We start from the raw sequence: 26107 nt of genomic DNA, 5'->3' as shown, positions 1-26107 counted from the left end.
TACCTCTCGATCTCTTGAATAAACTAAGACACACACAAAAAAAAACTGAAGTCTTTTTTTTATTCCAAAAATGTTTTAGGGTAAAATAAACTGTAAAAGATACAACAGAACCATCCAAGCAGAGTGAACAGAACACAATGGGAAGAGATAAAGGAATTTACAGACTAGCCTCATTAAATGTTTCTTACACAGATCCCATTCAGAGGACAACAAACCCGGGAGTGTAACTGAAAGACCAGGGTGCTAATAGTCAACATAATACTTATCTCTCTTATTTATGAGCATTCAAATAGCGGTCCAAATCAACTGTCTTTGTAGTCAAATGTTTGCAAACGGATAATACAGAATCTTCTCTGCTGTAGATGCAAAGCTCCCACAAATAACCTCTGAATGACACCGATGAAGTTATATGGGACTGCTCTATCCAAGTAAGACATGTAGAGTACAATAAGGCACTTGCTAGACATATCCGACTTAACATATTTCTAAAGACAGGTCAAATTAACTTTAGTTTTACAATCAGTGTGACCAGCCTGCAGTATCATCACGCGTGTAAAAGACAAATGACCACACACTTTGAACATGATCAAGCATCTAAAACCTGAAGGCAGCTTTGCAATGGTTGGTATAACAGATGCTGTTTGAGCAGGAATGACTTCTGAATTCAAAATGTAAGCAGGCTAAATATCTGCAGTCCAAGTGCTGCCTCCTACAGCTTGAGAGAAGTAACTGCATACCCAGTTTACAAGCATTATTTGGAACTGTCTTACAAAGTAGTATAATCAGTAACAATTATATTCAGGAAGTGTTAAATCATGTCTCATAACTAGTTTGACAACTCTGAAAGCAAGTATACAAGTCTTACAAATACTAAATGTTTGGATAAAAAAAGGAGACTCACATAGAGAAGACATGAGAGAAGTGAGATTAATATGCAGGGCTGTACACAAGGACGGCTGCCAACATTAGGGTACCAGACACTTGAAGATTTCACCAGGGAATCCTTCTCAGGCTCTTTGCAAATGTGTTGCATTTCAAATTGGTATTTCTGGTCCTGTGATAATCCTATTTGTTTCTTTAAGAAACTGTTTAACTTTCAACCCAAGTTCTTCCAAAACAGAAACAAAATCAAGCGATGTGTTGACCCCCCTCTAAGAGCAAAAGAAGACTTGGCCTGGACAGAAAGTCGTCTCCAACCTGTTGAGGAAAAACTGAAAGGGAAGGATGCAGCCAGGCTTTGGATGTTTTGTACTGTCAGTTGCCGGGATATTTAATAAAAAAAAATAATAATCAGGTAACGTTTTCCTGCAGCAACTGAATTCCAAGATACTTAGATGCTGCTCTGGTGTCCAAGCTTGCTGCCAAGATACAAGGTACATTTAGTGAAGTCTTTTGTTGACATTTCTTCTCTTGCCCAGAACAGAAACCTACATTAGAATCTATATTCCAAAACTGAACATGGTTGACTGGCCAGAAGAAGAAGAAGAAAAAAAAACAATGCTTGATTTTGTAGACTTCACAGCCCAACATTCTTTTAGTCTTATGCTCATTTGGATGAATGAATAGACACATCAGTTGTGATGTGTGAGAGATGTGGACGAGGAACAGGTAATCTGTGCAGATGTTTTCTGTGAGACTAAATGAGGATCAACCTGAATGTCTCTAAAGAATCTAAAGTTAACTCAAGAGTCTAGTCCGGAGCATTCCTGTCTTTAAAAAAGGGTCCAACAAAAGCTGTTTCTATTAAATAACTCGGTACATTGCTGATGCAGGTCCAGCAAGGAGAGACATGGAAGTGGGGGTAATGAGCATTATTTAAAGATCGCCGGGACAACGGGAGGAAACTTTCTTCTTTGTTAGTGGGAGGAACCAACTGTCATTCAGGAAGTCTCATCTTCCAACTTAAACCAACACGCCTCCCATCCTCAACGGTCAAGTAACAAGTGTCTTCAGTTGTTTTCTCCTCTCCGACTTTCACAAAAAATAAAGAAAAAAATAAAAAAAGGCTCGTGATTTTACACTATGAGGAGGCGACTCTTTTGCACCAAACTTCAAATCAAGAATTAGTGGTTGACGAGTCCCTGGAGCATCATCATCAGGCGCCGAGCCCTCTTGCTGAGTGGGCTGTGGGGGTCCTGCTGCATGAAGGCGAAGAGCTTCGGTCTCACTTGGGCCAACACGATGGCCATGTGGTCTCTTGTCATGGGGTCGCCATGGTCTAGATTCATCACTGCATCCTCCAGGTAGCTGGACGGGGGGAGGGGAAGACACAAAGCAACAAGGACATTAGGAAATTATGGGGGGGGGAAAGAGACATTTTATCTGTTGTGGAAATGAGCATGAGGCATATCTTTTCAGTAGAAGTCTTTGACCATGAGGCCGGATAAAGAAAAAATAAACAGTAATGTGATAAATTTACTTGGCACAGAAGGTTGTGTTCATAACAGATTCTTTTATTTGTCATGTTCTATCTAAAATCCAAAACTCCATCAATTAAGACACAAAAGCAGGGTCTGGACAGGTTTGCACTTTGACCATTTGAGCGTTTGCAGGATAAAGACGGAGAACGACAGATTCTATCTTTGCACTTTCAATGTCAAACTCTGTCCTTGATCACCTACCTGGCAGCCCGCCGGCCGGCTGTGTGCATGTGCACCGTGCGATTTCTCTCTGAAATCACGAGAAAAAATGCTACAATGCTACCTGTCCTCCTCATCAGGATTCTGGTGTTCAGACTGCCGAGCGGTGCAAAAACTCTCTCTGTCTTACCAATTAAAAAGTCCAATCATCTCCATGAGCAGAACACTTCATGGTCCACATCTAACTGGCTGGCGTTTTCCTCTTCCGTCAGCAGACAGAGACTTATTTTTCATCATGAGCTCAAAGCTTTACCAATAAGGGAAGCCATAGATGTGACAATGTCCTAATAGCAGTCTAGTTTTGATTTGATCTCCTGAACCTCTTACACCACAACCTCAACCTTGTTATGTCCTGATAATGCATCACGCAGAAGAACATCCAACTGCTCTCATCCCTGTCTCCAGATGGCACAGAGCGGCACTACAGTGTTGTATTAGCAGCGACACACAGCTGCAATGTCAATGCAGAAGACAGTGATCCGGACACAGAGCGCTGCTGTAAAGAGACACAGCTGGGGAAAAGAGAGAGCGAGGGAGTGCAGGGAGGATGCTGGAAAGGCGTGAAGTAAAGAAGAGGGGAACTCCCTGAGGGAACTCATGTGTACATCGTGAAGCACATCCCAGCACTATAATGTAAAAAGACCAGAGAATCAAGGCAGGAAAGCAAGAGTGAATCAAAGCTACAAGGACATAAACAGGATGGAATGATAGAGAGCTTCTAAAATCTGCCATGCTATTCACAGAATCATCTGCATTCCCAGGGCAGCCATGTTGCAGGGCTACAGACGGAGCGGGGCGATGGGGTCAGCAGTTTAGCACTGCTTAGAGCTCAGGAGACAGGAATAATGGACTTACAATGGATATGAGATGTGTAAGCTGAAACTGGCTTTACAACCAATCAGTGGCTGAACAAAAGCCGGCCTCTGCAGAACAGGTGTGCAGAGCATGTTCACCATCGATGTGCGAAATCAAATTCAAATCCTAGCATGTGATGTTTCTATTGAAGTGATCTCAAATTAAACAAAGCCCAAGATTGACAGTGTTCGAGGGCTGAGTAATATCTCAAACATGAAAAGACTTGTAGCAGCACTAATGAGTCGTCTCTCTCGTTATTCGACGGGTGGAGATGGTCGATAAAAGCCCGAGGCTGCACGCTAAAAATGTACACTGTGGTGCATTTCCCAAAACTGCTGTTGTTTCATGAAAAACCATTTGTAACTTCTGTTGGAGTTGTGTGATGCCTGAAGCAGACTGATATTTATTCATTAGTCTCCGACATCACACAAGTCGTCATGGCAACTAAATCAGAAAAACACAATTTACATCTCATACTTTGTTAATATATTTTTTAAACATTGCATGAATAAAAATAAAAAAAATCTAAATTTGGAACATCTTAATAGTATTGATCCTTTCTAAACGCCAATTTAAGTAGGCAATGTGGTGGTAGAATAAACATCTGCACCAGATGTGGAAAGCATCCTCACCTGATTTTGAGCTCAGAGCGGGTTGATAGGTTGGAGGAAAGCTGCTGGATGAGCGACAGCAGCACGGGCTGGCTCAGAGGACAGGGGTGCTGGCCGAACACCTGCTGAGAGTCGATGGTCTCACACACGTATAAGACCAGGTTGAGATCTGTGGCTGACAGAGCCTGAGGGAAGAGTGACAGATCACATCGCATTCATGAGTGTAGTGTAGTGTAGTGTAGTGTAGTGTATGCGCACGACAGCTCAGGTACAATAATAGTTCCTACGCCATCAATGTGTGAATGTGCTCGGAAAGGGAACATGTGACATGCAATGCAAATCACTGTGAGTGGTCTTAACAAGAAACCAGTGCAGTCTGTTTACCATTTAAAGAAAGAAGTGGAACATCAACACTGACACCAATCGACTTCCTTCTCACAAAGGAGTTAACCAGACTTCTTTGTCAATAAATCAGTCTTTTCATAATCAGTCATAACAAACATTATCTCAAGATACTACAACAAAGGAGGGGGTAAAACACCTGACTATGTGTTACAAAATGTACTGAGACCCGACATAAATCCATCATGAGCACAGCACAAAGCAACGGAACGTTAGTGCAGCTCAGCCAGTGAACGTGCAGTGAGGGTTTGAGCCTGGTGGATCTCGCTTTTTGTAGTTGGGGAGATGTTGGCTGTAAAATACATTAACTATGTACCGTAATAAACTCTCCATCTCTCAACTGCATTCATTCCGTCATTCCATCTTCAACATGCGAGTCACAAACACACTGTCTGTGTCTGTCTGTCTGTCTGTCTGTCTGTCTGTCTGTCTGTCTGTCTGTCTGTCTGTCTGTCTGTCTGTCTGTCTGTCTGTGTGTGTGTGTGTGTGTGTGTCTTACCTGCTGGAAAGCCTGGTTGAGCTGTCCCTGCTGGAGGAGCTGCAGGATGTTGGCCTGCTGTGTCTGGTAGTCGAGGTGCGCTGTTGGGACGGGCGTGCCGGCGGCTGACCTCATTGCCTGCATGATGCTGGAGGTTACCACTGCCTGCTGCTCTTTCATTGCCAGGCTCACTTCCCCTTTGACAATCCGCTGCACGTGGCTAAGAATGGACTCCTGCAAACTAGGCAGGAAAAACACAGAACCATGTCAACAAATAGAGTTATCCTCTGTTACATACAACTGGAACATAACATGTTTTTCGATCTTGTTTTTATTTTTTTAAAAAGCCCCTCAGAACCTGACCTGAAATATTAAAAATGTGAATGTCATGTCAAAATGTGTTGAAATTAAACATTGGTAACTTTTAGAAAACCTCATTCATAAACAGCTTATTTTGCAGCTCAGGTCATTTCTCAGGACTGTGGGTGTGGCAGCTCGCACGTCAATCACAATTTGACCCTATTCAATTGTTATTACGACCGTCCTAGGATACCGTCCACGCTAACAGAGCTAGCATCGCCGCTTTATTACATCTCTCTCTTATTATAGTCACACACACACACACACACACACACAAAGAAATACGGTCTGGGAAATAAACTTTGTTTGAACAGAAACTTTAATTGAAGATGAGTGATCAGCGGAGGAGGGCTATCATCGCCACTCCAGCCAAGCTGTTTACTTTCAGCGTCCAGTCACGGAGAGGCTGACGTGCAGGGAAGCAGCGCAGCGCTCTAACAGTTAAGACGTGGCACTTTGGCAAACAGAGCTTTAAGACAATACTGGTGAACCTCTAACCAGCGAAAGGAAAAGCTGCCAGCTTCAGCGCTGGATGTGCAGCCAAGAACAGCAAACATGAGAATGAAGGCTGAGCACGAGGAGTTTGGTTTGGTTAGAGTTCAGTTGTCATTTCCTTTTTTTTGAGATTTGAAAGTTTCAGATAGTCAACAACTTTCTCTCTGCTCCGCCCGAGACCGATCGATAAACTCTGGGGGCCATGAAATTAATTGCAGAGGGAACAAGAGACCCGATCGAAATTATGTTCTTACATTAGCCCCAGGATTAAGCTTTGCCGCTTTCTACTCTCCAATCCATGACGCATCTGTTCAATAGACAGCGAGTAAGGCCAAGGCTTCTGGCACAGGCACCTGCTGATCTGCATCTCTTTAACTCTAAATATCTGCTTGGTGTGTCAATCCATACATCAGATCAATCACTGCCAGATACAGTTACAGCATGATTATCGTTTGAATTCATCCTCACAGTTCCTCCTCTTGAGTGGGCGAAAGCTTGATGTATGTTAAATTTAGTATTCAATCTCTTACAACGAGGGATGTTACGATTCCCTCAACTCACGATACGATTCACGATACGATTCTTTCACGATTTTTTTTGTACAAAATTGGATTGAAAAAAAATTACAACCCCCCCCAAAAAAAGATGCCTTTAATTTTTAATGAAAACGCTGATGCACCTTGTAATCTCATTGGCTCTTAAACTCATTTGGGTGAGCAGGGCTACAAACCAGCTTGTAGTCTTTGCAGCTACCATGGCAACGCCTGCTTGTTACAACCAACCACCTCTGCTCTACAGCTGCTGACGCTCACCATATTAGCAAGGCTTAAAGTGAAAAAAAAATCCTGAGCCTGAAAATTTTTGCTTCAAGGGCAATTGGCAAAAAGGGCTCTGAAATTCTGATTTCTAGATATCATAGTACAAATCAGAGGATAATTCTTCAGTTTCCACCTTAAATAGACAGTGGACAGTGTCTGAGATGTCGAGGTAGGTGAGGGTTCTCTTTCATTGCTTGTGTCACTTGTCTTCTTGCCCCTCATCACAGCACAGTTATCCATTCAAATGCTACCCGGGCCACTCAAGCCCACAGGATAGCAGGACATCTTTCATTTCTTGAATGAGTACTGCAGCATTGGCAATATTTATAGGTAGAAATAACAGGTTCTTTTCTGTTTAAATTGGTTAATTATTTCACACCACATGCCTCACCGCCTGAGTTCAGACGCGGCGCTTGAAAGATGTAAGCCCTGTGTTACTGACAAGAGTCCCAAATAACTTTTTGATTGGGAGCACTGGTGGCTCAGTGGCAGTGTGCACGTCCCTGTGTGTTCAGGCTATAGTAAAAAAATAAATTAAATTAATGAATAACTTTTGGATTCACTGGTCAAGGTGGCAGGTAGATGAAACATACAGGCCGAATATGTTTTTTATGGCTGAAATAACCAATAGTGTTTTTATACGGAGATATGGAGATACGGAGAGAGTGAACGGAGAAAAGACGACCATTTGACGGGATCACGTGATTCCTGTTCTGTCATATGGATCACGGATCAGCTGTACTAAAAGTTAAAAGGGGCACACCACACCTATGTGTCTGTGTGTGTGTGTGTTAGCACTGAAGCGTTTGGTGTGTCAGACTCAGCGTGCAGCAGAGAGAGGAGCAGATAGCTGCAGCTACATTAAAACGCGCTCATAGCATAGTTGTTATGACTTTATGGTTAAACATTTACCCGCTCTGTAGCAGACAGCTCTCTGAAATGAACTCACCAAACAGAAAATCTACCTGCGTTTGGCGCTTGGTTGATTTTGGACGCTGTTACTGCAATTCATTTTTTAAAGTATCGATGTGAACTGTGGAAACTTTGAAATCGATTTTTAACTGCCTCACTATTAATCTTTACATCCCTGTTATTACACATAATGTGTAGTCTATTACGAGCTCCATCATATGAATGAAAACATGTATCTGGAGCTTAATCAAGGGTGGGGACAGTTCATAATAATAATAATAAAATAATAATAATAGAAATAATCCATCATGTGAAAGCCCAGTGAAGTGATGAGCTACACTCACTTATGAACCATCTCTCGACAGGATCAATGATGTATCGGATATTTGCTTAGTACATTTTAACCTGCCAAAAACTTCTTTTCCTGTCACTTTTCTTCTTCTTAAGCGGCACGTGATCTGCAGCATAGGACTCACTATGATACAGCACGGCCACCACATTGGTTTAATTTCCTTATTTCAGTTACAAACGAGGAAAATAGTGCGTTTTAAAACACCTGTCAACACTTTAAACAGAGCTTAGGGCATTTTGAAATTTGGCAGAGACAGCCCCCACAGAATGTTCTATGCTGAATTATCGTTGTGAATGAAAATCGTGCTGAGAGTGTAGTAGTTGTAGTTTTACATACTTTCCCACCATCATCTGGATTTGGTGCTGGACCTCTGCCCGGACGTTAGCTGTGATGTTATTGGTCAGCTGATCATTGGAGCTTTGGAAGCTATCCATCATCTGCTGGAGTTGGCCAATCACAGGGTCCCTCGTCTCCTGCTCTCTCTGCTTTCTGCTCTTCACATGGCTCTCAAGCTGTTGGATGTCTATAAAGTCAGAAAAGAAAGAATCAAGTCTCCCCCATCGCGCGCACACACACAAACAAACAAACACACACACGCACACACTTATCTTAAATAGCTTAAAAACTAAATGAAAAAAGAAAAAGGGTTTCGGTAATGACAATCCCACTCATTTGCTAACGAGCGGGGACGCTCTGAAACACAAAAACTTGTCTGTCCATTATAAATCTCTCTTAATGTGAAAGAGCTCTGTGGCGTTACAGCATTGAACCATCACAACGGAAAAAAACAAAGAAATAAACAAACAAACTCGCAGGTCATTGTGTTTTAAACGCTTCTGGTTTGCCTGATTTTGCCCAGTACACATTCAAGGTTTACAAAGTAGCCTTTTCAGCTGAGGTCAACCTAATGTTGAACACAGAATCATCTGGGGGCAGATTTGGCAGAGAAAAAGCCCTGCAGAGAAGCTCCATGTAGGTTGTAGTACATATTTTACCAAAAAAAACCTTGGCCACAACCTCAGAAAATATTCTATTGAACCAGTTGATTCTTTTAGCTTCCTCCGTCTGAAAGGGAATCATTACAAAAGCTTTCCCTGACATGTTTTAAAGAGAGAGTTCTTTCAAAAATACTTTCAAATAAACAGACCCTGACTTCAGGGTTACAGACGGGAAACCACAAAGGTGATGAAAATACCAAATCAAAGTGTCTCAAAAACAAGAAACATTGATCAGAACTATTCCAAAACTCTGGACATGAGACATAAAACCAAACATGCTGAGTAGCTTACATTCTTGTGTGCCTTGTTTGAAGCTGTCGTTGATTTGTTGAAACATGGACTGGCAGCCTCTTTCAAAGACAGGCAGCACGATGCTCTGGAAGGCGTCTTTGTAGGCGGCCTGTATGGGCCCCTGCATCGCTTCAGCTGCAGCTCGACCAATTGCATCTGTTGTGTTCTATAAACAGGAAGTAGATGCAGTCAGTGTATGCGACGGTTTGAGTGTTTAGAAAAGGACAGAATCACAAGCCAGCCACTCACCTTGGATTTGACCACCTTGCTAACATTTTCCTTTAGACTGACTTCCACAGCAGTGAGCTTAGCAGCAATCGTATTGCTGAGCTGACCGGTCACTGGCTCCAGACTCTTTGAAATGGCTTCAAGGAGGAAAGAAAAAAGCAAAATGGATTAGCAAGAGTTCCCTGACACGGGATCAAGGCTAGAAAGAAAAAAGACAGGGACCTGTTGTACTCACATTAGAGCTGATTTTAGGCAAGATAATGTGTCTCAAAGGCCGCTCCATTTTAGTGTGACCGCAGACAGCTGCTTTCTTCATCTCTAAATATACTCTTTGTGGAGCAATATGTAAGATATTCACTAAATTAAATCATACAATGAAATTACTGTATCATCAGATATTAGGGGAACAAACATCAGTATGTCCTTTAGATTAGATTCAAGTCCTGGGCGGTCTGGATTTGTGTGGACCGAAGAAGGTATGCAATTTTTAAGGACCCCCACACGGTAATTCAAAAGACGTGCCCCACGATTTAGCAGATACGAGACAAGCTCTCACCTCAAACCAACAGGTGTTGCAGTGACTGACCTAAAAACCCTTTTTCTAATCAGCTCCACGACCAGAATAGCAATAAAATTAGGATAAATATGAGAGATGCTTTTTAAAAAAGGGAGAGAGGTTAGACCGCAGACCGATACAGAGGTGGCTAAACACTGAAGCTTCCGTATCTGACTCAACTCAGGGGGGGCAGCTCTCTCCAATCTGGACTGCAGTACCTGTTTTTATCGCTACGGGTCAAACTTACATGAAAGCTCAATGAAGTCCATAACTTTTAATAAAAGTGACAATATCAATGGCAATAACGTGGAATATAATTGACTCTGACTTTGGAGTTTATTATCAGGACTGTCTAAAAAAATCAGTTGTGCTAAATAAGTGAAAAAGAGAATACAAAGCAATATGAGACATCCTTGAGTTTAACACCTAGAAAATTCTGTTAGCCTGATCCGAGTTTTGCTTTTTTTTTTTTTGTCTGTGACATTTTCTACAAATAAAATCCACTGCAGATGTGTTCAAACCACGGCTGAGCAGTACTGCTATGATAGGCCGTGTGTTTGCTCTATCCTGTTTAAGATAACTGTCAGAGAGCTCTGAACGTAGCCTCAAAAAATCCTTGTATAAGGAGTCACAGCGGGATTCAGGAACATTCTCCTCTGAGCGACGAACGGACAGAAACGTTTATCTTAATGAGGACGTGTGGTTGACCTCGCTGCCGGACACATCTCAGAAGCTGTGATTGGTTGATCCAAAAAGGGAGATAAAGGAGTTCTCTTAGTGATGGTGGGTACAGAAGGACAGACAATCCAAATAAACATCTCTGTTCAATAAATTGTGCAACATACTTTAAAAGTATAAAGCCCACACAATGATTAAAAACGCATGCACTGCAGCCTCTTCTCACACTGACAGTCACTCCTGCATGCAAAGAGCCTTAAATCAGTGGTTAGATACTGTGGAGTAAACCACATTTGGAGGGACTCACCTTAATATTCCTCTTTCAGTGTTTGGGGAACATTTCTCTATTTTTCTAATCAGCTTCTTAAAAGCCCTCTTTGCTCCTCTTCACAGTTTGACACCTGAGGAGCTCTGCTTTGTGAATAACTTTCATCTTTACCTATTTTATGTGCAAACTTTCAAAAGTTTGTTCACAATCACTGAAGCCTGAAAAAAGCTCTGTTTCCATGTGCTGCTGCTCCACGCAGCCCGTCTCACCTGCCTGTATTTCTAACGCTCAAGGTCCCCGTGTGTGCCAAGTCTGTTCTGATTAGTTCACGGATCTGCTCTGCTTTAATTGGTCAATAGTTTGGCGCAGTTCTTAGAAATGTAACGACCCTTTTACCATATTAGGAATACAGACTGTTGCTCTGAGAGGAGCGGCATGAGCTTGTGCTTGCTGCAATGAGCCAACAAGCTCGGATCGGTAACATCATTGTAGTGTGATGTCACACATTTTTCAACAGGGGGGCCTAAAGACTGAGCGTTTCAAGCAGCTACTGCTAATGCTAACAGGAGGAGCCGCGTTTCTGTGGAATTTGAATTTTTGCAGATCGATGTGCCTAAACGTGCAAAAGACACCTGGAAAACACCTTAAAGATCGTATAAAACCAGAAAAGTCTAATATGGGACCTTTAGAAAATGTCCTGATTCTGATAATGTTCTCAGAATTGTGTCACTAAGAGCCACCTTTTGTGATTACAGCCCAAAAGTTCTTCAATACAAACATCTTGCTCAGGTATACAGTCTGGACCAAATTAAAGGTGCAGACTGGATGCAACAAACAAAAATGGATTTATACATGAAACTTGTATTTTGCACGTCTAAAGAAATTCAAAAATAGTATGCTTAAGAAAAGTGACACCAGTTGGATTTATGTCTTTGACAGTTCGTCGGTGTGTATCTCTCTGGCTTCACTCAATAACACGGATCAAAGAGAGGCCGACACATCAATGTAACTTAGTTGTTCATTTTTTGCGCATCAATGATGCACCCTACGCCTTTGTCAACACATCAGTGCCCAAAAGTTGACACCTAGATCTGCTAACAAAAATAAGAAAGAGAGAAAAATCTACTACTGTCATAAAATGAAAATAATGCCACCATGAGAACCACTGTTCTCTGGATTTGGATAACGCTGAAATAGTGCAATAGCACCATCATCTGGTCAGTGTAGATGAACTCACACATGGGTGGCCTTTAACTGATCCTTTTTGTATGTGCTGACTTACTTTGAGGGACTGTTTTCTTCATTTCCTCTCGCAGGACTTTATCCATTCTGTTGGTCAGCGCTGAGCTGAGGGCATGGCTGACGTGCTGGCTCAGTTGTTCCTGAAGCTGTTGCTGATGATTCTGATTCTCTGCCAGAACTCGCTCTAGTCTGCGCTCTGAGGTCATGAAAGGTCAAGGCTCATAAGAGACAGTCATCCGGTCCAACATATATGCGACTCTTCAGGAGGTTTAAAGAAGAGATGTGATATAGTAGTTTGGGCAGTCTATGATTGACGCAGGCTACGTCCAGGTCTAAGGGGCTGGGACCTAGGTTGCTTCTCTACTGCTGAACACTTGAATCACAGTTGTTCCGCAAACACAGGCTGCAGAGTTTAAGCAGGAAACATTTTTAGGTGTTAAGAATGACAAAGTAAAAGGCTGAAGGATACGTTCTTGTTCCTGGTGGGTGGTCAGGACATGATCGACCTGGGCCATAATCGAGCTCTGCATTGCTTCAATTTGTCCACGCAGTTCAGTTAACTCCCTTTGCTGGCTGCGCAGGAGCATCAATAACTCGTCCTGTACTTCTGCATTCACCTTCGGGGAGGTTTAGAGAATGATTAAAGGAAGGTAAACAAGGAAGACATTAGGAAAGTTAAGCTTATTTTTGAACTAAGGCAATTCAGGTTTTTGCACCAAAACACAAATTCCTTCTTCGAAATAAAAACAGATTCTGACTCAATGAAGGTGTTGTTAAGTGTCTGACGGTTTGTTGAGAAATGTTATGCTTCCTTGTAGCCCAAATTAAACAGAGTAAATGCACGTGCAATATATTTTTAAAACATTAACAGGAGGAAAAAAATAGTACATGACGTGATGTTTTCTTACCTGGCTCGAATCCATTTGTCTGGACTGAGATGATTCACTGAACAGGAGAGAAAATGGGCCAACAACTTTGAATATAATACTCTGAACAATATTACATCATATTATAAATGTATCATATATTATGTGATATATATTTGTCCTTGTCTGTAGATGTACAAAGACTTTAAACAAATGCATTGCTAGATTACATTTGTTGATTATCCTGGTTTACCAATGACCAGCCAAGCTGTTTTAACTGAACTTCAACTCAGTGATATTTTAATCAAGTCAATGGATGGTCAATAAGGACAAACCTGTTGTCTTTCTTGGTCTTCCTCTTTTGTTTTGGCGAGCCTCGGGGTGAGGTCTTCCAATCCTTAACTGGAAGTCTGTGAGAAGAGCGGGTCCCGCAATTCCCCGAGGATGAAGCGAAGCTGGCTACTTCATCATCCGGGTCACTGGGTCAAACACAGAAACGTACAGATGCACAGTGTAAGACAGCCGAAGCCTTCTGTAAGATTAAGGTGCAGCACTTTACTGTGAAGATGCAGGAAAAGGAGATTTAATTGGTTCCACCTCTGCTCAGGGCCGGCATCCAGACTGTCATTGTGTGTGAGGTGATAGGAGCGTCGATGATACGGTGAGCTCAAATGTCGCTCTTTCGATTCTTGATCTCTTGAACTGCAACAAAGTGGACCCGTCAAACAAATGTGTTCTTTAGAAACAATGAGACTTTTTGATCAAACACCATCTTATCCTTCTACCTTATGCTTGCAAAATTTGTGCAGCTACTTCTTTCTTGAATATATTTTATACTATTTAAGATTGTATTAGGAAGAACTCAATTCATCATCAATAATCTAAAATGATTTTTTTTGGATTAACACAAATGTGACAATCCAATAAAAGCTCTTTCGCCTCAACATGAATAAGATAAAGCAGCGGTCGGATCAGAGTTTCAGAATCCTCCAGAATCTTTCATGACGATGTAAATGTTTGTAATTGTGGTGTGAGAATTCTTACCAGTCTCCAAGACCATTGTCCCTGAGGCTGTTCCTGGTTTCCCTGGTGATGTCAGGTGCGGCGGGCCACGGTGTGTGGCTTATACTACCGTCTGCTGATCCTGCTCCAGCTGCAGCATTCTCCTGGGACAAAGCATTCTCCAGTAGAGACGGAGTGAGGCTGAGTCTTGGTTCTGACTCTATCAAGCTGCCCACTGGCCCATCTCCACCACCGAGCTCGCGGGGCAACAGGCTGAGATGGAACATATAATAGTTCAGTCCATTTAAAGGGCAATGCCGGTGTTTTCGAAAGGTATTCCTCCAGAACTTAAATTCCATTGGATTTTTGAAGTGTACTAAATAAAAAGATTTGATGTGTATTTGCTGTGATCACGAAGGCACTGTATCTACCACCATTACATAATCGCCTCTTCTCATCAAAGTACCTGTTATTGTTGCCTGTGCGTGGCGAGGTGAGTAGGTGCAGGGCAGAAGCAGCAGAGGCCATGCTGTCGGTCTGTAGAGCAGAGAGTGGGGAGGATTCCAAACTGGACACGAGTCCCCGCTGAAGCTGCAGGGTCTGGGATGCGATCTCAGGCATGTCCTGTGACATGACCGTTGAGGCTGACGAGATGACATCAGGGGAGCGAGCCCTGGTCGGGGAGGCCAGAGGTGGCAGGAGGGGAGAGTCCAGAACCTGAGGGCTGTCAAATGCAAGAGGACCACTAGGGGGAGCTAAAGCCTACAAATGGAGATAAGCAGAGTTAGAAAAACAGGAAGCTGTCATATTCGGATGAGTTTGGAGAGCGTTATCAGGTCGTACCTGTAAATTCTCCAGTCCAGGCAGCAGCACATCAGATGGAGCTTTTGGGCTGTTGGCGGAGGTTGAGAGTGCCAGACTATTGCTGCCGTTGTTTTCAGCTCTGCTTGGACTCTGACTGACGTCATCGATAGCCCTGTAGGCAGCAACATGTCCATACGTTAACAGCTTGACAGGAGATCGTAAGGGAATGTTGACATTTGTGATGAACAGATGCAGTTTCTAACTTGTCACGTTGTCTCATTTACCAACCTGTGGGTTGAGTCCGAATTGCTGCTGATCGCCGTCACGATGGTGAGACTGCTCGCACTGCTGCCAGGGGAGGCTGGGACCTGCAGGGTGAAAGTCAAAAATTTAGCGATTCTAAAAAGGTGGAGATGCAAAAATCTCCCAGGAGATCACATGATACTCAGAAGACTAAACTAAATGAAAGACCCTGTCAGACAGCTGTGATATGACACTTTGTAAGAACATACAAGGAAGAAAGAAGTGGGTTTGGTATTAGAAATTTTCATCTACCCATCATCCCCATTCCATTGAGTTTACATGAACTAAACTGAGGAGCTGCCTAATTGATGGCAGTCTAAGAAGTATAAAAGAGCAATGATGAAGCAGATCTTTCAAAAGGGTTATGTGCACTTTAAATGTGTGTGTGTGAGCGTGTGTGTCCAAACGGCAGGATTCTGTTAGGCAACAAAAATATAAGTCATTTGTTTGACTTGAGTTTTACACAGTGTACCACACAGTGACGCTCAGACATGGAGGAGCAGTGAGCACAGGTCTGAAGGTTTCTTACTGAAGTGCTGGGTGTCATGAAGGCATCAGGAGTCATCAGCTTGTGCACTGTCCCACTGATGTTACCCGAGTTTGACAAGAAGTCGGCAGGAGCAGGGAGCGATGGGATCTTTCTCAGGTCGGTCTGTGAGCCTCCGTCTGATTCCTTGTCAGAGCTCTGGTCAGTTAGATGTTCTGAAAACCCTGCTAGACACAGAGAATCAAAAGATGTAGATACATGATGTACTCGCGCAAAATGCTGTTGGAAAAAAAATGTAGAGCAGTATCAACACATCTCCACAAATCTTTCATAAGTCACACGTCATAATGTCTAAAAGGTCTACGGTTCAATCCCCAGAAAGCCCAAATCGTTCCCACTGCTTCATGTGTGTATTAACTAATGGTATATACTAATCAGCATTAACTAATGAATGGATTCGCTAATACTTCTATTAGCTATAGTTCTAAGCTGCCCTATAGAAGGCCATTGACCTTCTTTTAAACGCTGCTTCTCAGTTCACTCTCACAAACCATCTGCATCATGCAGGAATCAGCCAGTGGCAGCATGACAGACTGCTGTAAACTAACCAGTGAACTTACCAAAGCCATCCTGAGAATCAGAGTGAGGCAGGAAGGCTGAGGAGCTGTAATCCATGTTGGGCTGAAACCAGATCTGGACATCCTGCAGACTCCTGCAAAGACAGATGATGAAGACTGGTGAACATCGTCGCCGCCCTGCTGGACTTATTCTTGATTTCTTTATGTTGGATTAAACATTTAGTCTCAAACTGAGCACAGTGTTCAGCTTGGCGCGCCACCTATCCTCTACATGTTAGTTGCTGCAGCAGTGTATGAGCTGTATGCTCAGTGTGGCTGCTCCACCTGTTCACATGAAAATCTCAGTGCAGTCACTCACTACTGACTTTAGCTGTGTGGCCGAAAAAAAACATAAAGCTGCCAATAGATCTCTATGTTTTACACAAGATCTACACAAGAAGGTTTTTAACTCTACCCTGTTCAAACAGACAGAGAGGACTTACTTGGTGTGAACACAGTAGAGTTTAATTTGGATTCCTGACTTCGACTCTGTTGGTCCTGGAATGCCCTCTGGAGGGGAAAAGCAAAGCACACGCACAAAAGGAAAAGTAAGGATGTTGAAACATACTGCGGTGAAACTTTGACTATCTGCATGACAAAGGTCTGTAGATTGAATGATTCAGTGTGTTATGTGTGTGTAAAATTGTACATGAGCACCTGTTGTCAAGCTCTCACTCTCCTCCTCTGCAGGGAGAACCTCTGTGTGCCGCAGCCGGCTTTGAGAAACATCTTGGACCCCGAAGCTAAGCACAGGGTGGGTCAGCAGGAACTCTGACACGGCTGTGAAAGTGGCCTTCCCTTTCTCTAGATCCTGTCTCAGCTCCATGACATACAGAACCTGTTGAGAAATGAAATCAATGATCAGTGTGACCAGGGGCTGAAATTAACACCCGCCAAGCGTGGGTAGATTTTCTGTTTGGCGAATAGATTTCAGCGGGCTATCCGCTACATGTCGGGGACATTTTTCCCCCCAAAAGTCATCAAAACTGTGCTTCATGGAGAGCGCTGACATCAACATACACACACGCAGGCACGCGCACACACAGACACTGGAAGGCCAGCTTTCATGCACGGTGCCCCCTTTTAACTTATAGAGCATCAGCACAGAGTTGATCCATATGACAGAGTCGGGAAACACTTGATCCACAATCTGTGATCGATTCAACAGAACATGACGCATTCTCAGTTAAATGTACAGCAACAGATGAGTATGTGACACATAAACACTGTTTGTTATTTCAGCCAGTAAAAAATATGTTTTCATCTACTCGCCACCTTGGCCGGTGAGTCAAAAAATTAGTTTGGGACCCTGAGTGTGACCATGTGTGGGGCAAAGATAACGGTTTGGTCAAGTACATCACAAACATGCCGCCCCATAGACTGACAGAGGGTTGCCTTTTATACCAAATTATGTCAAATCCTCTGTTTGAGTTTCAATCAGTTATCAGTGTTAATTGTGCTCTACGTCAACTGAGTGGGAAAATACAGAATTGTTCCAATTTGAAAAAAACTGTTTAAACAGCTAAAAAGGTACTTAAGCAAAGCTTGTTAACATAAATATCATCAGTGAACATGACTCCGATAAAGCACACGGTATGAACTGACCTTCCTCTGTACATCAGTGAGGATGAGATACTCAGCAGAGAGGTCCAGACTGGCCTTGAGACCTGGCAGAACCGACGAGTTGAACAGATCTGGGGAAAATCTGAAGGAAAGCAAACACAGATATCATAAACTTTAATTCTGCTGCAGCAACACAACTGAAAAAAATAATTGGATACGCTTCAGATAGTCAGGATTATCATCTCTTGACTTTTTAAACTTAAAATTGCTATAGAAGAAAATAAGCAAAGTAAATAAGCCCCATTTCCACAAAGTGGCCCGATTCAGTTTAGTTCAGTTCACATTTCCTGTCAAACGTTGGAAATGGTATCAAAATAACCGATCTGTACCATCCTACTTGTTTGCCTGTCTCTTCTATTGGTGTGTGTGTGTGTGTGTGTGTGTGTGTGTGTGTGTGTGTGTGTGTGTGTGTGTGTGTGTGTGTGTGTGTGTGTGTATTCTGTCTTCATCCTGACTCAACGTTGTTGTCTTTTTTTTTAAAGAAATGAAGAGTGTCAAAAACCTGATGGTCTGTAAACAAGTCCAAGACACGGTGCACCACATTTTTAACTCCTGGTTCTGATCTGCCCCAGTTATCAGGAACCGCCAGAAAGGAACCCTTACAGAGAGAGGACAAACAGAAGATCGACCAATTAAAATCAAAGAACCAACCAACAAGCACATGTGAACACTTCCTGGTCTGAACTGTCTGTGGTGTACACTTACTCAGGGTCCTGTCTCTTGTGGTTGTCACAAAAAAGGAGGCATGAGAGGGGGCGTCCACCATGAGGCCGCAGCTCATGAAGACACCTGTGGAGTCAAGATTCAGAAAAAAAAAAAAGGTTTTTAATCTACAGGCAAAGAGCAACAATATATTTAAATGATGGATGCACAAATATTAATGTTGTGAAATTAATACAAAATAATGAGGATTGTGGTGACATCAGGATTATTTCTCAGACTATGACAGAAGCATCCCGAGGAGACATCAGTGTTCATTTGGAAAGAAAAAAAAAACAAAACAAAAACAAAACACCCGTCAAGCTCACCTCGGCTGGTCCTGTGTCCCCTCGATGTATATCTGCCAGAACTTGATGTATCCGTCATGGCTGGCTGTAGCCAACACGGTTCCATCTGGAGACAGGGCTCCTTCACTGACCCGCTGCAGAGTCAGACAAACATTAACGACCAATGAGAGCATTTCTAAACACTGCCTCAATAAGCTTAAAGGGGCCCTAATCTTGGTCGTCAAAGTATTTGTTGTCACAAATAAACAGAAATATATCAACGAAGTCAGTCAACACAAATTAAACTTTCAAAACTCAACTGATTCATGTTTTAATTACCTGAATGAAAGTGCACTGTGTATTGTCCTCCAAATATATAAAGCATATATGCTCCAAAAGACGACTCCTACCCAACCATGCAGCCATTAATAAGACGTCAGTCAGAAAATATATTTAAACATGTTTCAAATTAAATGAAATGAATGACTCTGACATCGTGTCAAAGTGTGACCCACAAAGGAAGCACAGATAGTCTCACACTGTAGTGAGCATCTCATCTCTCTCTGTACCTGGGTGTGTCCTTTGACGGTGATGAGGCCATCCTTCAGGTCTGTGGCGTCAATAGGCCAGCTGCTGTTGTTGGCTCTCAAGACTTCCAGATCCCAGACTTCTGCCTACATGCAGAGGAGAGTCAAATTACAATGCAAAGTTCCTAGTTTTGTTTCTTCACATAGTTTTCAATTCGCTGAACACAGAGTGTTGATCTCGTATCAGGCTTCCTTCATCTTTGTAAGGTAGAATAAATTCATATCACGTACGATCATTCAGAATTCCAATATTTCCCTGTCTGAGATGTGAGGTCATTCTTTGTCCCCATGTTTTACATTTTCATTACAAAAAAACACACTTTGAAGTCACATATTCTATCGGAACAAACCCTGTCTTCATGTAAAAGGGCTAAGGTCTGGCTGCTGTCATCCTGGTTCTCCTCATTCTCATCCTGTATGAACGGGCACCAGATGAGGCGGCGGTGGGAGTTCAATGGAGTGTCCTCTGGCCGTCGAATATGAACCACCACCTGATCACTGTGGGCAAGATGAGTTAAGGGAAACAGAAGACCACCCTCTGAATGTTTAATGGATTCCTAAGAGTTTGAGTCTATGTATAATCCCCAGACCATGTAGGCTACTGGGTGTGTTTATGTACTTTGAGCAGAATCAAAAACAGCTAAAGACTCCCACACACATTTACACACACACTCCTAAATTCTCATGTGAACTTTTCTCCAACACATCAGGATACAGTATTTTGCTTCCAGTGCAAGTGAGCTGCCAGACCATCAGGTTTCCTGCTTCATCGACACAACCCAGCAGAGAGGAGTCCAGATGGGCAAAAGCCAGATCTGTGACTGCTCCAGTGAAGCCCTTCAGCAGAGAGCGCTCAGCGGTCCCTACACTCAGGACACGAATCATTGCATGGTTGTTGGCTCCTGCAGGGGGGGGGCAGAGAAGGTAGTTACAGTCCTATCACATAATATCTTCAAAAAGACTGTGAAGCCTTTTAGGGCGCACATTCCCCACTTGTCAAAGTGCCACTGTACCCTGAGAAATTTCAAACACAAACCATCATATCTTAGGGAGCTCAGAGAGAGTGGAAGCTCCATAGTTTCAGTCATTTAAAAAAACACGTTTGAACTTCGTTACATAAACGTCTGAGTTGATCCATTTAAAATTGACCAATTGACCTCATCATGCTGAAGCGGTTGTTTTTTTTTCATTATTATAACATCTCCAAGGGAAATTCATCAGGTTGTTATTTAATGGCAGAAAAGCGAAACACACTCACCTCTGATGGCATAGGCTACAAAGGAGTTGGACACAGCGATCAGTCTGCCGTAATAATACTTGTGCTCCCAGTCATACTTGGCAACAGGTTGAATCTTCACCTAAACACGTTAAAACATAGAACATCTTTACCAACCAGAAGAACAGACAGAGACAGAGAGAGAGAGAGAGAGACAGAGACAGAGACAGAGACAGAGAGAGAGAGAGAGAGAGACTCGGCTTCTGTCCACTTTCTTCACAAATCCTGCGGCCGGTTTGTGGGTGCTATCTTGTGGTAGCACCATCACTGCGGTGGCATGTCAGTGTCTGCTGCTGCCCGTTTACTGTGACAGAAGCTGTTCCAGTCTAAAGGTCAGATAGTTGATGATGAAGGTATCTCAATTAGGAGATCTTCATACTCTTTAGACTAACGACCTGATGAATTACTGGAGTAATAAAGACAAAACTCCACCGTCTGTCACATCATATATGATGAACTGCTGTGTAATATAACATTCATCAATCAACGTCATCACACAATGGCTGAAAATATTGTGAAATAAATATCTGTGGATATTTGTTCTTGGGTCTGTAATGATGCCATGACCCGTTTATGTTGGTATTTCACGAGCGTCTAAACATCACCTTCAGATCACAGAGGACAGAAACGTCTTCTTATCATTATGTTCATGTTTGGATCCACTGCTAGAGAACATCTCAGCCGCCTGCATGACCCGAGTGTGTTACGTACACTCCTAGCTTCTTCACAAAGTCAACGTTTTTTTCCTGAAGTCACTTCTGAGGACAGCTCACAATCAAACCTGCAGCTATTGAAGGGAGAGGCCACCGTAGTGATGGTGGCTTATCAACTGTTTCCTCCCAGATCGGTCTATACTGTCTGAGCCATTTCTCTTCCCGTCAGCCGGCCTTGTTTTTTTTCCACTGCTTCACCTTTAAAATGTTTCTAATGTCTGACTGACATTTCTTCATCATCACAATTAAGTTTCACATTATAACATTATATTCTAATCTGTTCTGATATTCATCAATATTAAGTATAAAATTGACCTGTATAATTGTTGAAAGCCCTTAACCCGTGAAATGGACACATCCATTCTCCAAATAAGGCAGAAGGGGACCAATCATCGGCTTCACTACCCAGGTAGACTTGAATCTGTTCACCCTGCTGCCCGAGGAGTAACGCGTGTATTGTCCTCACGCAAGCTGCCACATCCTTTTGGGATCAGTTTGTGGATAAGCCTCGTCTCATGACAAGAAGCCAATAATCAAAACCATCCGATCGTGCAGGACGCAGAGCAGGTCAGGTGCCGTGAGCAACATATACACCAGGACTACTGAAAAAAGATCACTCGATTGCAGACGACTGACTGGCATGGATAAAGAAAATAAAACTGCTCAAATGTTTGGCAACGTTACTCCTGCTGTTGTGAGTCCACCTGGGTGGGTGGGTATAGTCTGTGTGCCGGCAGACAGTCACCTCTGCACTTCACTGCCCAGCTGCCTCGGAATGCAAACGCAGAGTATTTACACACGCGTCCAGGAGAGGGAGCGAGGTGGAGCGCAGGTGATTTAGACGCGTGTCCCTCACTCTGTCCTGTGCTCAGCCATGAAAGGGTTTGTAGTGTGACATGTGGGTGGGATGGGAAACATCATTGTACATTTATCATATTTTCTCCACAATTCCCTCAGTCCTGCGCCAAAAGTCGGGCACTGATCTTGATTGTAGTTTCTAACTAGTTATTCATCCATTAACATGGCATCGTACCTTGTTGCTGCCACGGGCCTTGCTGTTTATGGCGGAGTCTTGACTTGCCACAATCTCCACATTATTGGAGGTGATCGGGATCGAGGTGGAGCCATCATCACCAGAAAGGCAGCTGGAATTGCAGCATAAAGATTTCATTTGACCATGAATTGATACGTCCATACACAACTTGGTTAAAAAAAAATGCTTCTGGATTTTTGTCAAATTCAAACCCAAGTGTGCATGCTCCAAGTCACACAACGGACATTGTGCAAAAGTTCAGCAAGAAACGGCTTACATTATCTGAGACTCCTGTGTGGTGCTGAGGTCTGTGGAGATCGGTCTGGTAGAATCTGACAGGCTTGACCGATCAGGTCCTCCAAGAAGGCCTGCTGCTCCCAATAAACCATTCAGCTCTCCATTAAATGATGGCATTTTCAGACCATCGGTGGATTGTGCGTCTGAGGATGGAAATGAAACGTGAGGTTACGTTGGAATACACTGTTAAATGATAAAACACAAATGTAAAGTCCAGCGGGAAGCCATGTTTGGTTTTTTTAAAGATTTATTTTTGGCCTTTATTGATAGAGAGAGGAAGGTGGATAGTCGGAAACAGGGAGAGAGCAGGGAGAGACATGCGGGAAATGGGCCACAGGCCGGACACGAACCCGGGCCGCCCGCGCTGCGCCACCGGCGCCCCGCATGTTTGTTTTTTAAGGTTTATAACAGTATATTTTGACAAATATCAACAACCAATTTATCACCATGCATCTGTTGTTGCAACAATTACAGATCTACAAACATGGTGCTGGTAAACGACCGGATCATGTTTTAACTCCCACATGATGAAGCTGCTTCCTCTTTTACCATGTGTTTGTTGTTCTAGTTAAAGCCTGTCTCATTAACCCCACCTGTGCACATCAAGTGTTTGATTGGCTGTCAAGATCACGGTGGTGGGCAACTATCATTTCACTTGAAGCTTCTTAGTAAGGACAGCTCTCTTTTGTTTTGCTTCTTTAGCTGAATGTCCGTAATTTTAAAAAGTAGGACTAAGTCGTGAGCAGCAGTCTCAGTTTTTTTTGTCTTGAAAGTGTCTTTATGTGTTACTTATTTGCTCTACTTGTTCAGATATATTTTAGGCTTTACCCAAAGATCTCCTTAGAAACTAACTTTTTAATTCTTGCCAAATCTAATAATAACATTAACCTAATATCATTATTGATACTATGGTTATTAAATGTTTAACACAGTGTGCATGTAATCGAAGCACACCTTTAACGTAGATACGGAAAACTCTACCTCATGTACATTAACTTGTGCCACATTATTACGTTTTATCACAATGTTTACTTCAGCATCTTTTGCATTACTCACCACACTGCACTGTTGTCTATTTTAGTCTTGTCATATTAGACATTACTATTTTGTGTTTTTATCTAATTGTTAAACTTTGTACATAGAGAGCACAGTTCACTGAAGAAATATTCCTTGTAAAGCTGATTCTGAAAATTATTTAGAAAATATAGTTACAAACTAGCACACAGATCTTCAACAAGTTGAAGAGGTTTATTACAAACAGAGCCGTAGGACTTTATATAGCAGGAAACTTACTGATTTGCAGCCCTTCATTGACTTTAGTTTGCATATTTTAACTAGGCTTAGAATGAGTCCAACATTGACCATGAGTTGCAGTGAGGAAAACTACTGTCACTTAATGTGAATGGATACAAAATCAAACGTGTGACAGAATCCAAACATGTACTATAAGTCTTAACAGCATTTTTGATTCATTAGTGCTTGTGTTCATTTTAATGTTCATAAACACGTTTTTCAAAGATATCGCCTGAACTTTACATTCTATAATTTCCTGTGTAATAAGATTAAATGAAAGGAAATCATAAATCGTACAATAAAAACACACTCAAGAGCTGGTCTAAACATTGACAACCCTAAACTTCCTAAAAGCCAATCTATAAGATACACTTGATCATTTTGATGGATGTGAGAGAGACTTTTTCTGGGAACATTTCAAAAAACGAAACTACAACAAGAGTCCAACATCTACGCAGTTATGAAGGCTCGAGCTAAGTCTTTATGTTACTACAACAAACACGGCCAAACGACGTGGTCTAACAATAAGTAGCATAAATGTTTATAAAATGGTTTTAAGCTACAAATCAGGATGTGCTATAACAATATCTCTGATGGGGGAAAACCCCCTATTTTTTCGTCCCTTGACAGGCAAACACAGCTCTCCTGGACCAGAGACATAAGCTAGCATAAGTTAGCTAAGACTTAAGATAACAAAACACTTCATGCATCTCCTACTTTGATATACAGCGAGCTGCTCCAAATTGAAGAGATGAATTCTGTGTATTACAAACACATATTGCCTCCTTCGTTCACAGGTTCTGATAATGTAACTTAACCTGAGGATAGTACCGCGCCTAACAAACAAACGTTAGCTGAGAAACAAGTTAGCTGGTAGGCTAGTTAGCCTTTGCTAGGCTCGTGCGGCCTAAGCTCGCGCAGCCTCTCCCGGTTTAAACTTACCAGAGCCGCTCCCGGGACGGTCCAGTTTGAGGATGTCCCGAAGATGCTGAGTAGCACCCTCAATGTCTATATTAGTATTGGACGCCATGTGTGAGGGAAAGGGGAGACAGGGTTAATGAGGGTAAGAATGGTTTCTTTTTTTTTTTTTTGATGCAGTGCCGTGTTCACCCTGAGCAACCGTCTAAACTTCCGTTAGGTCCGCGCCTAGGGCTCCGACTCGTTCAGCGGTCTTTGTCATTGGTTCCCACCTCAAATTCTTTCTGAAGGTAGATAAATGTGCCATGCAGTTAACTTAGCTTATGTTTCTTAGGTTAACGTTTCAATTACACATTGATTAATTATTGCTTTAAAGATGGCATTTAATAAGAGAGTTTGTGAAACAAACGAACACATTATAAATCAAGGCTATATGACTCATGAACGGGTCAGGTGACTTAAACTTGTCTGGTTCCTCAAGCCTCAACTAATTTTCCTCTCGCTGGTATTTGTACAGTAACAGATGCATTCAACAAAGAGAAGTATAATTACAAATCCACATTATCCTCCGTGATAGTCATTTTCGAGATTGTAAAATCAGTCATGACATTTCGTGTGCTTCAGTACTTGGACAGGTGATGCACCTGCTCGCCTGCTGTCACACCGGGACTACAGTGGAGATTCAAGAAGACATAATTGTTCCAAAGTGTTGGTATATGTAGATACAAAGAGCAGGTCTAGCATCAGTGGCTTTCTCCAAACTTCATCCTAATGTTTATGTTCTTTATTTAAACTGAGGCCAGGAATTATTGTGGCATATAAAAGTAAATACAACCAATCAGAACTAACTGAGCGGAAATACTGAATTCCCTATTAGCACTGACAAACTATTTCACTATTTAATGTAGATATGTCTCATCTGGCCTGTATAAATTGCTTTGACTTCAGTACAACACAGATTACAAACAGCAGGGCAACTAACATGTGACAAATGTCTTTTTCAACAAGATCACAAAATAGAGCTCATTTCACAATGTCAGCAGTGATGCAGCCATACTAACCATTGCAAAAACAGTAAAACACCGTAAACAAAACTTACACGGAGCCACAATTTGGTAA

General features: G+C 42.4%; 1 protein-coding gene across 5 annotated transcripts; it reads right to left on the bottom strand.

The window, feature by feature from the left end:
- Positions 1–25: 25 nt before the first annotated feature.
- edc4 (enhancer of mRNA decapping 4) lies at positions 26–25261 on the bottom strand. Of its 5 annotated transcripts, none has more exons than XM_079345238.1 (30): positions 25013–25261; positions 22758–22920; positions 22481–22592; positions 20717–20816; positions 20174–20360; positions 19809–19956; positions 19441–19545; positions 18914–19026; positions 18591–18674; positions 18388–18483; positions 17868–17967; positions 16920–17100; positions 16706–16772; positions 16266–16357; positions 15688–15869; positions 15144–15223; positions 14895–15027; positions 14518–14813; positions 14094–14324; positions 13647–13751; positions 13385–13528; positions 13092–13128; positions 12653–12800; positions 12224–12379; positions 9461–9576; positions 9212–9377; positions 8259–8445; positions 5007–5226; positions 4127–4290; positions 26–2247 (listed from the first exon to the last, which is right to left on the bottom strand). In XM_079345238.1, the coding sequence occupies exons 1-30, from the start codon at positions 25098–25100 to the stop codon at positions 2064–2066; spliced, it is 4185 nt and encodes a 1394-aa protein (XP_079201364.1). In that variant the 5' UTR covers positions 25101–25261; the 3' UTR covers positions 26–2063. The 5 variants fall into 5 exon arrangements, with proteins under 5 accessions (XP_079201364.1, XP_079201361.1, XP_079201362.1 ...); XM_079345235.1 differs by having other exon boundaries at positions 15688–15872; positions 18591–18684; positions 18915–19026; XM_079345236.1 differs by having other exon boundaries at positions 18591–18684; positions 18915–19026.
- Between the last annotated feature and the right edge of the window lie 846 nt (positions 25262–26107).

Source organism: Symphodus melops (genome assembly GCF_947650265.1).
Source record: "Symphodus melops genome assembly, chromosome: 6".
In the NCBI taxonomy this organism is placed as follows: Eukaryota; Metazoa; Chordata; class Actinopteri; order Labriformes; family Labridae; genus Symphodus; species Symphodus melops.
The sequence above is the reverse complement of the archived record's forward strand: the minus strand, read 5'-3'. Positions and strand labels throughout refer to the sequence as shown.

Excerpts from the sequence above, each read along its gene's own strand:
- edc4 (XM_079345235.1), bottom strand. The coding sequence starts at position 25,100 with ATGGCGTCCAATACTAATATAGACATTGAGGGTGCTACTCAGCATCTT. Across the intron at positions 13,529-13,646 it reads GATGCCGGCCCTGAGCAGAG|TGACCCGGATGATGAAGTAG; the intron begins GTGGAACCAATT and ends TGTTTGACCCAG. Across the intron at positions 9,378-9,460 it reads GCAAGGTGGTCAAATCCAAG|AACACAACAGATGCAATTGG; the intron begins GTGAGTGGCTGG and ends TCCTGTTTATAG.